This window comes from Myotis myotis, unplaced genomic scaffold, assembly GCF_014108235.1.
Source record: "Myotis myotis isolate mMyoMyo1 unplaced genomic scaffold, mMyoMyo1.p scaffold_m19_p_50, whole genome shotgun sequence".
Classification (NCBI taxonomy): Eukaryota; Metazoa; Chordata; class Mammalia; order Chiroptera; family Vespertilionidae; genus Myotis; species Myotis myotis.
The window spans coordinates 639,206-651,017 of NW_023416358.1; the positions used below are offsets into that span (position 1 = coordinate 639,206).

The following is an 11,812-nucleotide window of genomic DNA, read 5'->3' on the forward strand; positions in this document are numbered from 1 at the left end:
TCTCCGTGTCTGGGTTTAATTGCCGGCGGAATGCCCGACAGAAGGGGTTTGCGGATACTCAGCTGTGCAGAGAGGACAGCGCGGAAGCACAGATGGCGCACGATTTCCTTTAAATAAACGCTACACACGCGGCCTGCGAGGGGGGGGGGCGGGCCTGCCGGGGACCCTGGGGCCGGGGCGCCCTCCCCGTCGAGGCGTGGAATGGGGTGTCAGTGGTCATGATCGGAGGAAGGGTCTGGTCCTAGGTCCCGCCGGCGCTACCGTGATCTGGCCGCGGGGACGTGGAATTTCCGGAAGGTCAATGGTCCGTAACCGTGAGGGGCTGGGCGGGCGGCCCTGGGCCCGTGTCCGGCGGGCGGGCGCCTAGATGACCTTCTTCAGCTCATCGTACAGGACCAGCACGAAGGCCCCGCCCATGCCCCGCAGGACGTTGGACCAGGCGCCCTTGAAGAAGGCCTTGCCGCCCTCGTCCTTGAAGATCTTCCGCCAGCAGTCGATGGTGCCCGTGTACATGATGTCGGCTGCGGGGGGACGGGCGGGTGAGGACGGGCCCTGGGACTGGGCGCCGAGGGGGCCCCGGGTCTCAGGCCCAACCCCGGCCGGCGTCGGGGGGTGGCGTGCAGGAGGCAGCCGGTCAACGGTTCTCTCTCATCATTGATTCTCTCTCTCTCTCCCCCCTTCCTCTCTGAGATCAATAAAAAATATCAATGATAATAAAAGCCTAATATGGTAATTAGATCGGACAGCCGGACGAGCTTCCGGATGAAGCCAAAGCTCTGAGGGCCGAGCCCCTAGCGTATATATAAAATAATAATTAAACACCACACAGCCCTGGCCGGTGTGGCTCAGTGGATAGAGCGCCGGCCTGCGGACTGAAGGGTCCCGGGTTCGATTCCCGGCCAAGGGCACAGGCCCGGGTTGCCGGCTCCATCCCCAGTGTGGGGCGTGCAGGAGGCAGCCGGTCCATCATTCTCTCTCCTCATGAATGTCTCTCTCTCCCTCCCTCTCTGAAACCAATAAAAACATATTTTTAAAATATAATAATAAATAAAAAAACAACAACAAAAAAGAGAACTAGACCCAGCCGGCACCCCCCCCCAGGGTGCGTGCTCCCCCCATCACCCCCCCCCCCACACACACACAGAGGAGGTGAGAGAAGGGCAGCGCCCGGGACCAGGCCGCCCCAGGAAGCCAGGACAAACCCCCTCCCAGGCACTCGGGCGGGGTCCAGGGGTGGCTCCCGACTCTCGGGGTGAACCTGTGGGCTCCCTCCCTCCCGCTCCCGCCCCCCCCCCCCCCGCCCAGAACCCAGGCTCGGCACCTCCTTTGCGCCCCGACTGCATCATCATCCGTCGCCTCACGGTGTCGAAGGGGTAGGAGACCACGCCGGCCACGGCCGTCACCGACTGGGCGATCATCCAGCTGATGAAGATGTGGGTGTTCTTGGGGTCGGGGAGCATGCCTGGGGGTCACAGCGCGGTCAGGCCCGGCCCCCTCCCCCCCGTCCCCCCCCGCCCCACGCAGCCCCCAGCACCAGCGCTGCCATCCAGGGGGCGGGCGAGCCCCGGGATCGGACAGGCCACGCGTTCGGGCTGTTCCCTTGCAGAGGCGCCAGCAGGCCCCGGCCCTGACCCTCAGGGCGGCTTCCTTTTCGGGGCCTAAACCGTGTTCTCCAAAATCCACCCTGCAGCTCTCACAGGCCAGGACCCCAGAATGAGACTGTGTTTGCAAACAGGACCTTAATAAGGTGGTGAAGCCCTGGCCGGTGTGGCTCAGTGGGTAGAGCACCGGCCTGCGGACCGAAGGGTCCCGGGTTCGATTCCCGCTCAGGGCACAGGCCCGGGTTGCGGGCTCCATCCCCAGTGGGGGGCGTGCAGGAGGCGGCCGATCCATGGTTCTCTCTCGTCATGGATGTTTCTCTCTCTCTCTCTCCCTTCCTCTCTGAGATCAATTAAAAAAATAAAGAGATATTTTTGTTGTCCCAGCTGGCTTGGCTCAGAGCAAAGAGCGTCAGCCTGCGGACCGAGGGTCCTGGGTGCGACTCCGGTCGACGGCACGTACAGGAGGCAACCCGTCGACAGGTTTCTCTCTCATCGACATTTCTCTGGGTCGTTCTCCTTCTCGAAATCAATGGAAACAATATCCTCAGGGAAGAATTAAAGACACGCAAACAAACCAACCACTATCTGTATGGACGTACTTTGTTCGGAGCGAGGAAGGAAGAGACAGGCACATCAATGATGAGAATCACTGACCAGCCGCCTCCCGCATGCCCCCCACTGGGGGTGGAGCCCCCAACCCGGGCCTGTGCCCTTGACCGGGAATCGAACCCCGACCTCCTGGTTCCACTGAGCCTCGCTGGCTGAGCTGCAGACAGGGTCTTAAGAAGGTGGTGACGGTAAAATGGGGTCACTAGGGTCAGCCGTGATCCCATAGGACTGCGGTCCTTGTAAGAGGAGGTGATGAGGTCCTAGCCGGTGTGGCTCAGTGGGTAGAGCGTCGGTCTGCGGACTGATTGGGTCGGGTCACTAGGGTCAGCCGTGATCCCATAGGACTGCGGTCCTTGTAAGAGGAGGTGATGAGGTCCTAGCCGGTGTGGCTCAGTGGGTAGAGTGTCGGTCTGCGGACTGATGGGTCCCGGGTTCGAATCCGGCCAAGAGCACATGCCAGGGTGCGGGCTCCATCCCCAGTGGGGGGCGTGCAGGAGGCAGCCGTTCCATGATTCTCTCTCTTCATGGATGTGTCTCTCTCTCCCCCCTCTCCCTTCCTCTCTGAAATCACGGCTGCCGACACACCAAGGGGAAAGCAGCCCTGCCCACCCCTGGATTTCAGGACCCGCCTGTCCATTGCCAAGCAAGCCCCCCGGCCCGGCCGAGGCCACACCCACCTTTGGCCGTGTCGTACACCCCGAAGTAGGCCGCCCGGTAGATGATGATGCCTTGCACGGAGACGTTGAACCCCTGGTACATGCCCCGGATGCCGTCGGACTTGGTGATCTGCACCAGGCAGTCGCCCAGCCCCTTGAACTGGCGCTCGGCCCCCGACTTGCCCACATCGGCCGCCAGCCGGGTCCGGGCGAAATCCAGGGGGTACACGAAGCAGAGGGAGGTGGCCCCGGCGGCCCCGCCCGAGGCCAGGTTGCCGGCGAAGTACCTCCAGAACTGGGTGTGCTTGTCCACGCCCCCGAGGAACACCTGCTTGTACTTATCCTTGAAGGCGAAGTTGAGGGCCTGGGTGGGGAAGTAGCGGATGACGTTGGCCATGTTGCCCCGCCAGAAGGACAGCACGCCCTGCTCCTTGGGGATGCGCACGATGCAGTCCATGATGCCCTTGTACTGCTTGTCGGCCGTGATCTGCTGGCTGGCATGCTGCACCTGGGGGGCGGGCGGAGAGGGGGGTCATGAGGGGTCCTCACAGCAGGACCAGCTACAAGCCAACGAAAGGGGTCCCCAGAAAGCCAACCGGTGCCCACAGCCTACCACCTTCTGACTTAAAAAATATATATATATTTAGGCCTGGCCGGTGTTGCTCAGTGGATAGCGCGTCAGCCTGCAGACTCAAGGGTCTCAGGTTCGATTCCGGTCAAGGGCATGTACCTGGGTTGTGGGCACATCCCCAGTAGGGGGCGTGCAGGAGGCAGCTGATCGATGTTTCTAACTCTCTATCCCTCTCCCTTCCTCTCTGTAAAAAAATCAATAAAATATATTAAAATATATATATATATATATATATATATATATATTTAGCCCGAGCTGGTGTGGCTCAGTGAGTAGACCGTAAGCCTGCAGAATGGAGGGTCCCGGGTTCGATTCCCGGTCAAGGGCACATGCCCTGGGTTGCGGGCTTGGTCCCCAGTGTGGGGGGCATGCAGGAGGCGGCCGGTCCATGACTCACTCTCATCACGGATGTTTCTTTTATTTAAATATATTTTATTGATTTTTTACGGAGAGGAAGGTAGAGGGATAGAAAGTTAGAAACATTGATGAGAGAAACATCGATCAGCCGCCTCCTGCACACCCCCCACTGGGGATGTGACCGGAACCAAGGTGCATGCCCTTGGTTGGAATCGAACCTGGGACCCTTCAGTCCGCAGGCTGACACTCTAGCCACTGGGCAAAACCAGTCAGGGCTCATCATGGATGTTTCTATAGCTTCCTCTCTGAAATCAATAAAAATATACTTAATAAAAAAATATATATATTTTTTACAATAAAATCCACCAACAATGTGCGTTTTCTTCTTTTTATTATATATTTTTTAATTGATTTCAGAGAGGAAGGGAGAGGGAGAGGGAGATAGACAATCAATGATGAGTGACAATCACGGACCGGCCGCCTCCTGCACGCCCCCGACTGGGGATGGAGCCCACACCCCGGCCTGTGCCCTTGACCGGGAATGGAACTGGTTTGTAGGTCAACACTCAACCTATGAACCAGGAGGTCAGGGTTCGATTCCCCGTCAGGACACAGGCCCGGGTTGTGAGCTTGATCCCCAGTGGGGGCGTGCAGGAGGCAGCCGATCTATGGTTCTCTCATCACTGATGTTTCTCCCTCTCTCTCTGAAATCAATAAAAATATATTAAAAAAAAAAAAAAACCAAAGCTGCTGAAACTATTACATATGTCTCCCTCCCCCCCCCATTGGCCCCCTCCAGCGCACCCTGCTCTGCACCCCAGGCCTGCACCCCCCCATTGTCTGTGTCCATGGGCCTCGCCTCTATGCATACCTACAAGGCCTGTGGCTAACCTCTTCCCACCCACCCACCCACCCGTCCCCGCCTTCCCTCTGAGATTCTGCAATGTGTGCGATGCTTCTCCGTCTCCGCATCTACTTTGCTCATCAGTTTGTTCATTAGCTTCGCCATAGGAGATCATGGGGTACGTGTCTGTCTCGGACCGGCTTATATCACCCAGTATCACCCTCTCCAGGTCCCCACATGGTGCCTCAATGGGCCTGAGACCCTTGTCTTGTTTTGTTTTTTTTAAATGAAATCTTGCCCCAGCTGGTGTGGCTCAGTGGGTAGAGCGCCGGCCTGCGGACTGAAGGGTCCCGGGTTCGATTCCCGGTCAAGGGCACATGCCCAGGTTGCGGGCTCCATCCCCAGTGTGGGGCGTGCAGGAGGCACCCGATGGGTGATCCTCTGTCGTCATTGGTGTTTCTATCTCATTCTCCCTCTCCCTTCCTCTCTGAAGTCAATAAACGTGTATTTAAAAAAAAATAAAAAAAATAATTAAAAAATGAAATCTTTATTTTTTTTAATGTATATTTGTATTGATTTTAGAGAGGAAGAGATAGGGGGAGATAGAAACATCTATGATGAGAGAGAATCACGGATCGGCTGCCTCCTGCACGCCCCTTATAGGGGATCAAGCCCGCAACCCGGGGCATGTACCCAGGACCAGGAATCGAACCCGGGACCCTTCAGTCTGCAGGCCGACGCTCTACCCACTGAGCCACACCGGTTAGGGAAAAATATATTTAAAAAATATATAATTTTTTTTTTAAAAAAATGTCATCTTTATTGTTGCAACTTCTACATATGTCCCCATTTTACCCTCCCCTCCTGGAGCCCCCCTGGCCCATGCCCCGCCCTATAGCCTGTGCCCGCGGGTGATGCACAGGTGCAGAGCCATGAGCTGGCAAACCCGCCCTCCCCGTGCAATTCCGCAGCCTCACCCCGGTCTCCCAGGTCCCTCCCCGCGCTCCACCCTGACTCACTCGCTGCAACAAGGTTGCCAGCGATCACCCCGAGGCGCGTTCCCATTTGCAACAATTGCACCACCGCCTGCAACCCTGTTGCCGCCGCTGAAAACCGCACGGACCGTGGACGGCATCCAAGTCCGGCCAAGGGGACCCGCGGGCGGGGAGGCCCCCCGTCCACGCCGCGGCCCCGCGCAGGGCTCACCCGCCTGCAAAACAGCCCAGCGCGCCGCAGCCCCGCCTCTGCGCATGCGCCCCGCTCCCCCACCCCCTCCCACCTCCCGGAAGTCTGCAGCGGCCCGGACAAAGCGGGGTGCCGGCCTCCCACTTCCGGCGCCCTCCCGCCCGCCGGGCCCCGGTGCACGCGGCCCCGAGCTGGCCTGCAGCCCCCCGAAACCCCCCGCCGAGCTCACGCATGCGCACACCGCGCCCCCCACACCTGCAACAGCAGCTTGACCCGCTCGATGGGGGCCACGGCCGTCTTGGAGATGGCGGCGGCGACGCCTCCGGCCAGGAAGTCCTTGGCGAAGGAGATGGCCTGTTCCGTCATGGCGGCGGCGGCGCGGGGAGCCGGGGGCGCGGAGAGAGCGGAGCGGAGGCGCGGACGGGAGCCGGGAGTGTGGGCGCCGCTCGCTCAGCGCTGCAGCCGCCGCCGGGACCGAAAGGACGGGGCACGCAGCGCGCAGCCGCTAAGGCGCCCCGACGCCCCGCCCCGCGCCCCCGCGCGCCCCTCCTATTGGCCGCCGCGCCCGCCGTGGCCACGCCCCCTCCAGGGACCCGCGCCCCCGAGGGTTTCCGGCAGCCGCACCAGGCCCCGCCCCACGTCCCCTGGCGCCGTGCTCATTGGCTGCGCCGGTGATGTCTCTCGCGCCGCGCCCCGGGGGATGCCGGGAAGTGGGGGCACGCCCATGCGCTGTGCGTCCCGCGGGTGGGGGCTTTCGGAGGCCGCCGTGACCTTGTCAAGGTCACGTGCTGCGCCGACCACCCCGGACCGGAGGCGGCGGGACGGGGAGGGTCGAGCGCGTCCGAGGAGGACCCCTTTGCAGCCGGGAGCCCCGGGAAGGTCCTGTGATCACGGGGTTCAGAGCCAGCGCTGCCCCGGCCCGTACAGTGCGAACCCCCCCCAGGCCCCCACACCCGCCCCCCGTGGCCCGGCTCTGCAGGCCCCGCTCGCCTCCTGCCCCTGAGACCCCGGCCCGGCCCGTGTCCCGTGTCCATCTGCGTGGCCTGCAGGACCCTGCGCAGCTGGAGGGATCCCTGACCTCGTGACCCCTGGTGATGGTGCAGGGACTTGGGGGAAGGTTCTGGGGCGGGGGTGGCCCCTTGCACCCTGTGGGCTGCTAAGGTCCCTTCCTCCCAGGGCCCAGCCGGCTTTGGGGTCCCCTCCTCCAGGGGGTCTGGAGGCCCCAGGGCTGCTCATCACACTCCTGTCTGCACACATTCAGCTGCTCATTCCTATTTCACCTCTCACATCCACTCACCTGCCCATTCATCCATTCATTCAGCTGCTCACTCACACACTCACCTGCTCACTCTCACATCCACTCACCTGCCCATTCATCCATTCATTCAGCTGCTCACTCACACATCCACTCACCTGCTCACTCACACACTCACCTGCTCACTCACCCATCCACTCACCTGCTCACTCACACACTCACCTGCTCACTCACACATCCACTCACCTGCCCATTCATCCATTCATTCAGCTGCTCACTCACACACTCACCTGCTCACTCTCACATCCACTCACCTGCCCATTCATCCATTCATTCACCTGCTCACTCACACACTCACCTGCCCATTCATCCATTCATTCAGCTGCTCACTCACACACTCACCTGCTCACTCACACACTCACCTGCCCATTCATCCATTCATTCACCTGCTCACTCACACACTCACCTGCCCATTCATCCATTCATTCAGCTGCTCACTCACACACTCACCTGCTCACACACACACTCACCTGCTCACTCACCCATCCACTCACCTGCCCATTCATCCATTCATTCAGCTGCTCACTCACACACTCACCTGTTCACTCACACATCCACTCACCTGCTCACTCACACATCCACTCACCTGCTCACTCACCCATCCACTCACCTGCTCACTCACACACTCACCTGCTCACTCACACATCCACTCACCTGCTCACTCACCTATCCACTCACCTGCTCACTCACACACTCACCTGCTCACTCTCACATCCACTCACCTGCTCACTCACCCATCCACTCACCTGCTCACTCACACACTCACCTGCTCACTCACACATCCACTCACCTGCTCACTCACACACTCACCTGCTCACTCACACACCTGCTCACTCACACACTCACCTGCTCACTCACACACACACCTGCTCACTCACACACTCACCTGCTCACTCACACACCTGCTCACTCACACACTCACCTGCTCACTCACACACCTGCTCACTCACACACTCACCTGCTCACTCACACACCTGCTCACTCACACACTCACCTGCTCACACACACACTCACCTGCTCACTCTCACATCCATTCACCTGCTCACTCACCCATCCATTCACCTGCTCATTCACACACTCACCTGCTCACTCTCACATCCACTCACCTGCCCATTCATCCATTCATTCACCTGCTCACTCACACACTCACCTGCTCACTCACACACTCACCTGCTCACTCTCACATCCACTCACCTGCCCATTCATCCATTCATTCAGCTGCTCACTCACACACTCACCTGCTCACTCACACACTCACCTGCTCACTCTCACATCCACTCACCTGCCCATTCATTCAGCTGCTCACTCACACACTCACCTGCTCACTCACACACTCACCTGCTCACTCTCACATCCACTCACCTGCCCATTCATCCATTCATTCAGCTGCTCACTCACACACTCACCTGCTCACTCACACACTCACCTGCTCACTCTCACATCCACTCACCTGCCCATTCATCCATTCATTCACCTGCTCACTCACACACTCACCTGCTCACTCTCACATCCACTCACCTGCCCATTCATCCATTCATTCACCTGCTCACTCACACACTCACCTGCCCATTCATCCATTCATTCAGCTGCTCACTCACACACTCACCTGCTCACTCACACACTCACCTGCTCACTCTCACATCCATTCACCTGCTCACTCACCCATCCATTCACCTGCTCACTCACACACTCACCTGCTCACACACACACTCACCTGCTCATTCACACACTCACCTGCTCATTCACACACTCACCTGCTCACACACTCACCTGCTCACACACACACTCACCTGCTCATCTCCGGCCCCCACCCCAGGGGAAGCCCCTGAGACCCTCCTGTGTGAAACGCTGGGTGTTTTATTAACTTCCAGCTGAACGGCACACGGCCCGCCTGCTGGCACCCGGCGAATCTTCAGACGGGTCCACCTCGGCGCCCAGGCCCAGAACAGCTGCTTGGTAGCGACTCAAACGCAAAGGTACTTTTTTTCTTTTTTTTCCCCTTCCCTCTCACGTTCTCATTTCCTTCCCCTGTGTGTGTGTGTGTGTGTGTGTGTGTGTGTGTCCCAACTTGCAGGTAAAAACCGCAGACACTGGCCAGGCCGGCACAGCTCAGCGGTTGAGCATCGACCTAGGAACCAGGAGGTCCCGGGTTCGATTCCCGCTCAGGGCTCATGCCCGGGTTGCAGGCTCCATCCTCAGTGGGGGACGTGCAGGAGGCGGCCGGTCCATGATTCTCCCTCATCACTGATGTTTCTCTGTCTCTCCCTCTCCCTCTGAAAGTCAATGGAAACATACCCTCGGCTAGGATTTACAACAACAGAAAATTACGTGCATAGTATAGAAGTCACATACGTCTCTCTCTCTGTATATATACACATATACCTTTATTTGTGAAACAATTTACAAATTCTATATAAAATACGTTCTTGCACGGACAATTATATGTTTAACAATCTGCTGGTTTCGGCTGGGACGCCTGAGTAAGATATCAAAAGCCGCAGGGGCCTGTGCGAAGGTACGGCTCCCTCTCTGGAAGTCCGGAATTTCCCCAATAATAACGGATATATCTGCATAAAACCACCGGTCACACTTATTGGCCTGAGACACACAGGGATGGGTGTGCATTCACTTGCTCTTTTTTTTGGTAACTTACATCTTTTTTAAAAACAATATTCTTTTTTTAATACATTTTTTATTGCTTTCAGAGAAGAAGGGAGAGGGAGATAGAAACATCAACGATGAGAGAATCATGGACCGGCTGCCACCTGCACGCCCCGACTGGGGGAGAGATCGTGCGTGCCCTTGGCCGGAATCGAACCCGGGACCCTTAGGTCCGCAGGCCGACGCTCTACCCACTGAGCCACACTGGCCAGGGCCAGAGGTAACTATTAATAGAAGTTCCCAAGGCTTCCTTCCGTCTAGAAATCTGTGGGTAACGACATTAAAAACAAACAAAAAAAAACCACAAAACACGGTTTATGCCCAGGATGTGGGCTCGATGCCCAGGAGGGGCCGATCCCTGATATTCTCTCTCCTCGTGGCTGTGTCTCTCTCTCTCCCCCTCTCCCTTCCTCTCTGAAATCAATAAATTAATAAATGTATTTTTTAAGGGAACCGTTTAATTTTTAAAGAGGAATGCAACGCTACCGCTCGGCTCCCTCCAGTCCCGGCATCCTGGCCGCCTCGCCCCCTCCCCTCCCCTCCCCTCCCCTCCCCGTCCTGTCCCGTCCCTGATGGGCATTTCTCTGTGTTTCCACTCACCGGCCCTTTTCAGAAACCAGACACTCAGCCTGGAACACAGCACGGGCCCGAGCCTCCCACTGGGGCGTCTGGGGAACCTTGTCGGTGAAACGGGCAACGTGACCCAAACGAGACCTCCGCCCGCCCGCGCTCCGAGCTTCTGACGGCGCCGGCGCCGGGTCAGCCCTGGCCCGTGTGGCTCGGTGGTCACAGCGCCGCCTGTGGAGGGAGGGTCCGGGCCCGATGCCGGCCGAGGCTGCATCCCCGAGGCAGCCCATGGACGGGTCTCTCCCGTGGGCGTTTCTGTGTGTGTCTCCCTGGCCCTCCGCGCTCTTCATAAAAAACGATGGAAAATCTCCTCGGGGCAGGCCTGCCAATCAGAGCCCGTCCCCTTGGGCGCCTGCCAATCAGAGGCTGTGGCCTCGCAGGGACACGGAACCCCGGCCGGCCGGAGAGGAGAGGAGAGGAGAGAAGGGGGCTGGCGGCCAGGGCAGCGAGGAGGTGGCACCCGCTGAGGAGCACCCGGGGCAGGTGGCCACCTGCCGGGCGAGGTCAGGGCAGAGGTCAGAGGTCAGGGCTGGGACGGTGGAGGGAGGGACCTGGGCTGGGCTGGCCTCTCCCGGTGCAGCCACTGGGTGTCCAGCCCCACGCGGAGCTCACCACCCCTTCTGTCTACGTCCTGTCCTCCGGGAGCCTGTGCCTGTGATGGGCAGGTTGGGGGGCGCCCTCAGGCCAGGCTTGGGGGCTCAGGGCAGGCTGGGGGACTGAGGGCAGGCTGCGGGGGCGCTGAGGGCAGGCTGAGGGGCTGAGGGCAGGCTGGGGGGGGGCTCAGGGCAGGCTGGGGGGCTCAGTGCAGGCTGGGGGGGGCCTCAGGGCAGACTGCGGGCGGCTCAGGGCAGGCTGGGGGGGGCTCAGGGCAGGCTGGGGGGCTCAGGGCAGGCTGGGGGGCTCAGGGCAGGCTGGGGGAACTCAGGGCAGGCTGGGTGGCTCAGGGCAGGCTGGGGGGGGCCTCAGGGCAGACTGGGGGCGGCTCAGGGCAGGCTGGGGGGCTCAGGGCAGGCTGGGGGAACTCAGGGCAGGCTGGGGGGCTCAGGGCAGGCTGGGGGAACTCAGGGCAGGATGGGGGGGCTAAGGGCAGGCTGGGGGGGGCTGAGGGCAGGCTGGGGGGGCTCAGGGCAGGCTGGGGGGCTCAGGGCAGGCTGGGGGAACTCAGGGCAGACTGGGGGGCTCAGGGCAGGCTGGGGGAACTCAGGGCAGGATGGGGGGGCTAAGGGCAGGCTGGGGGGCTCAGGGCAGGCTGGGGGGGCTAAGGGCAGGCTGGGGGGGCTCAGGGCAGGCTGGGGGGCTCAGGGCAGGCTGGGGGGGCTCAGGGCA

General features: G+C 59.9%; 1 protein-coding gene and 1 long non-coding RNA gene across 2 annotated transcripts; both read right to left on the minus strand.

Annotated features, from left to right (window-relative positions):
- On the minus strand, nt 1–6,377 carry SLC25A6 (solute carrier family 25 member 6). The gene is made up of 4 exons (XM_036311123.1): nt 6,139–6,377; nt 2,888–3,374; nt 1,322–1,462; nt 1–521 (listed from the first exon to the last, which is right to left on the minus strand). The coding sequence occupies exons 1-4, from the start codon at nt 6,247–6,249 to the stop codon at nt 364–366; spliced, it is 897 nt and encodes a 298-aa protein (XP_036167016.1). The 5' UTR covers nt 6,250–6,377; the 3' UTR covers nt 1–363.
- Nucleotides 6,378–9,557: 3,180 nt separating this feature from the next.
- LOC118657294 lies at nt 9,558–11,271 on the minus strand. The gene is made up of 2 exons (XR_004967974.1): nt 10,460–11,271; nt 9,558–10,124 (listed from the first exon to the last, which is right to left on the minus strand). It is a non-coding gene; the product is annotated as an uncharacterized LOC118657294 (long non-coding RNA).
- Between the last annotated feature and the right edge of the window lie 541 nt (nt 11,272–11,812).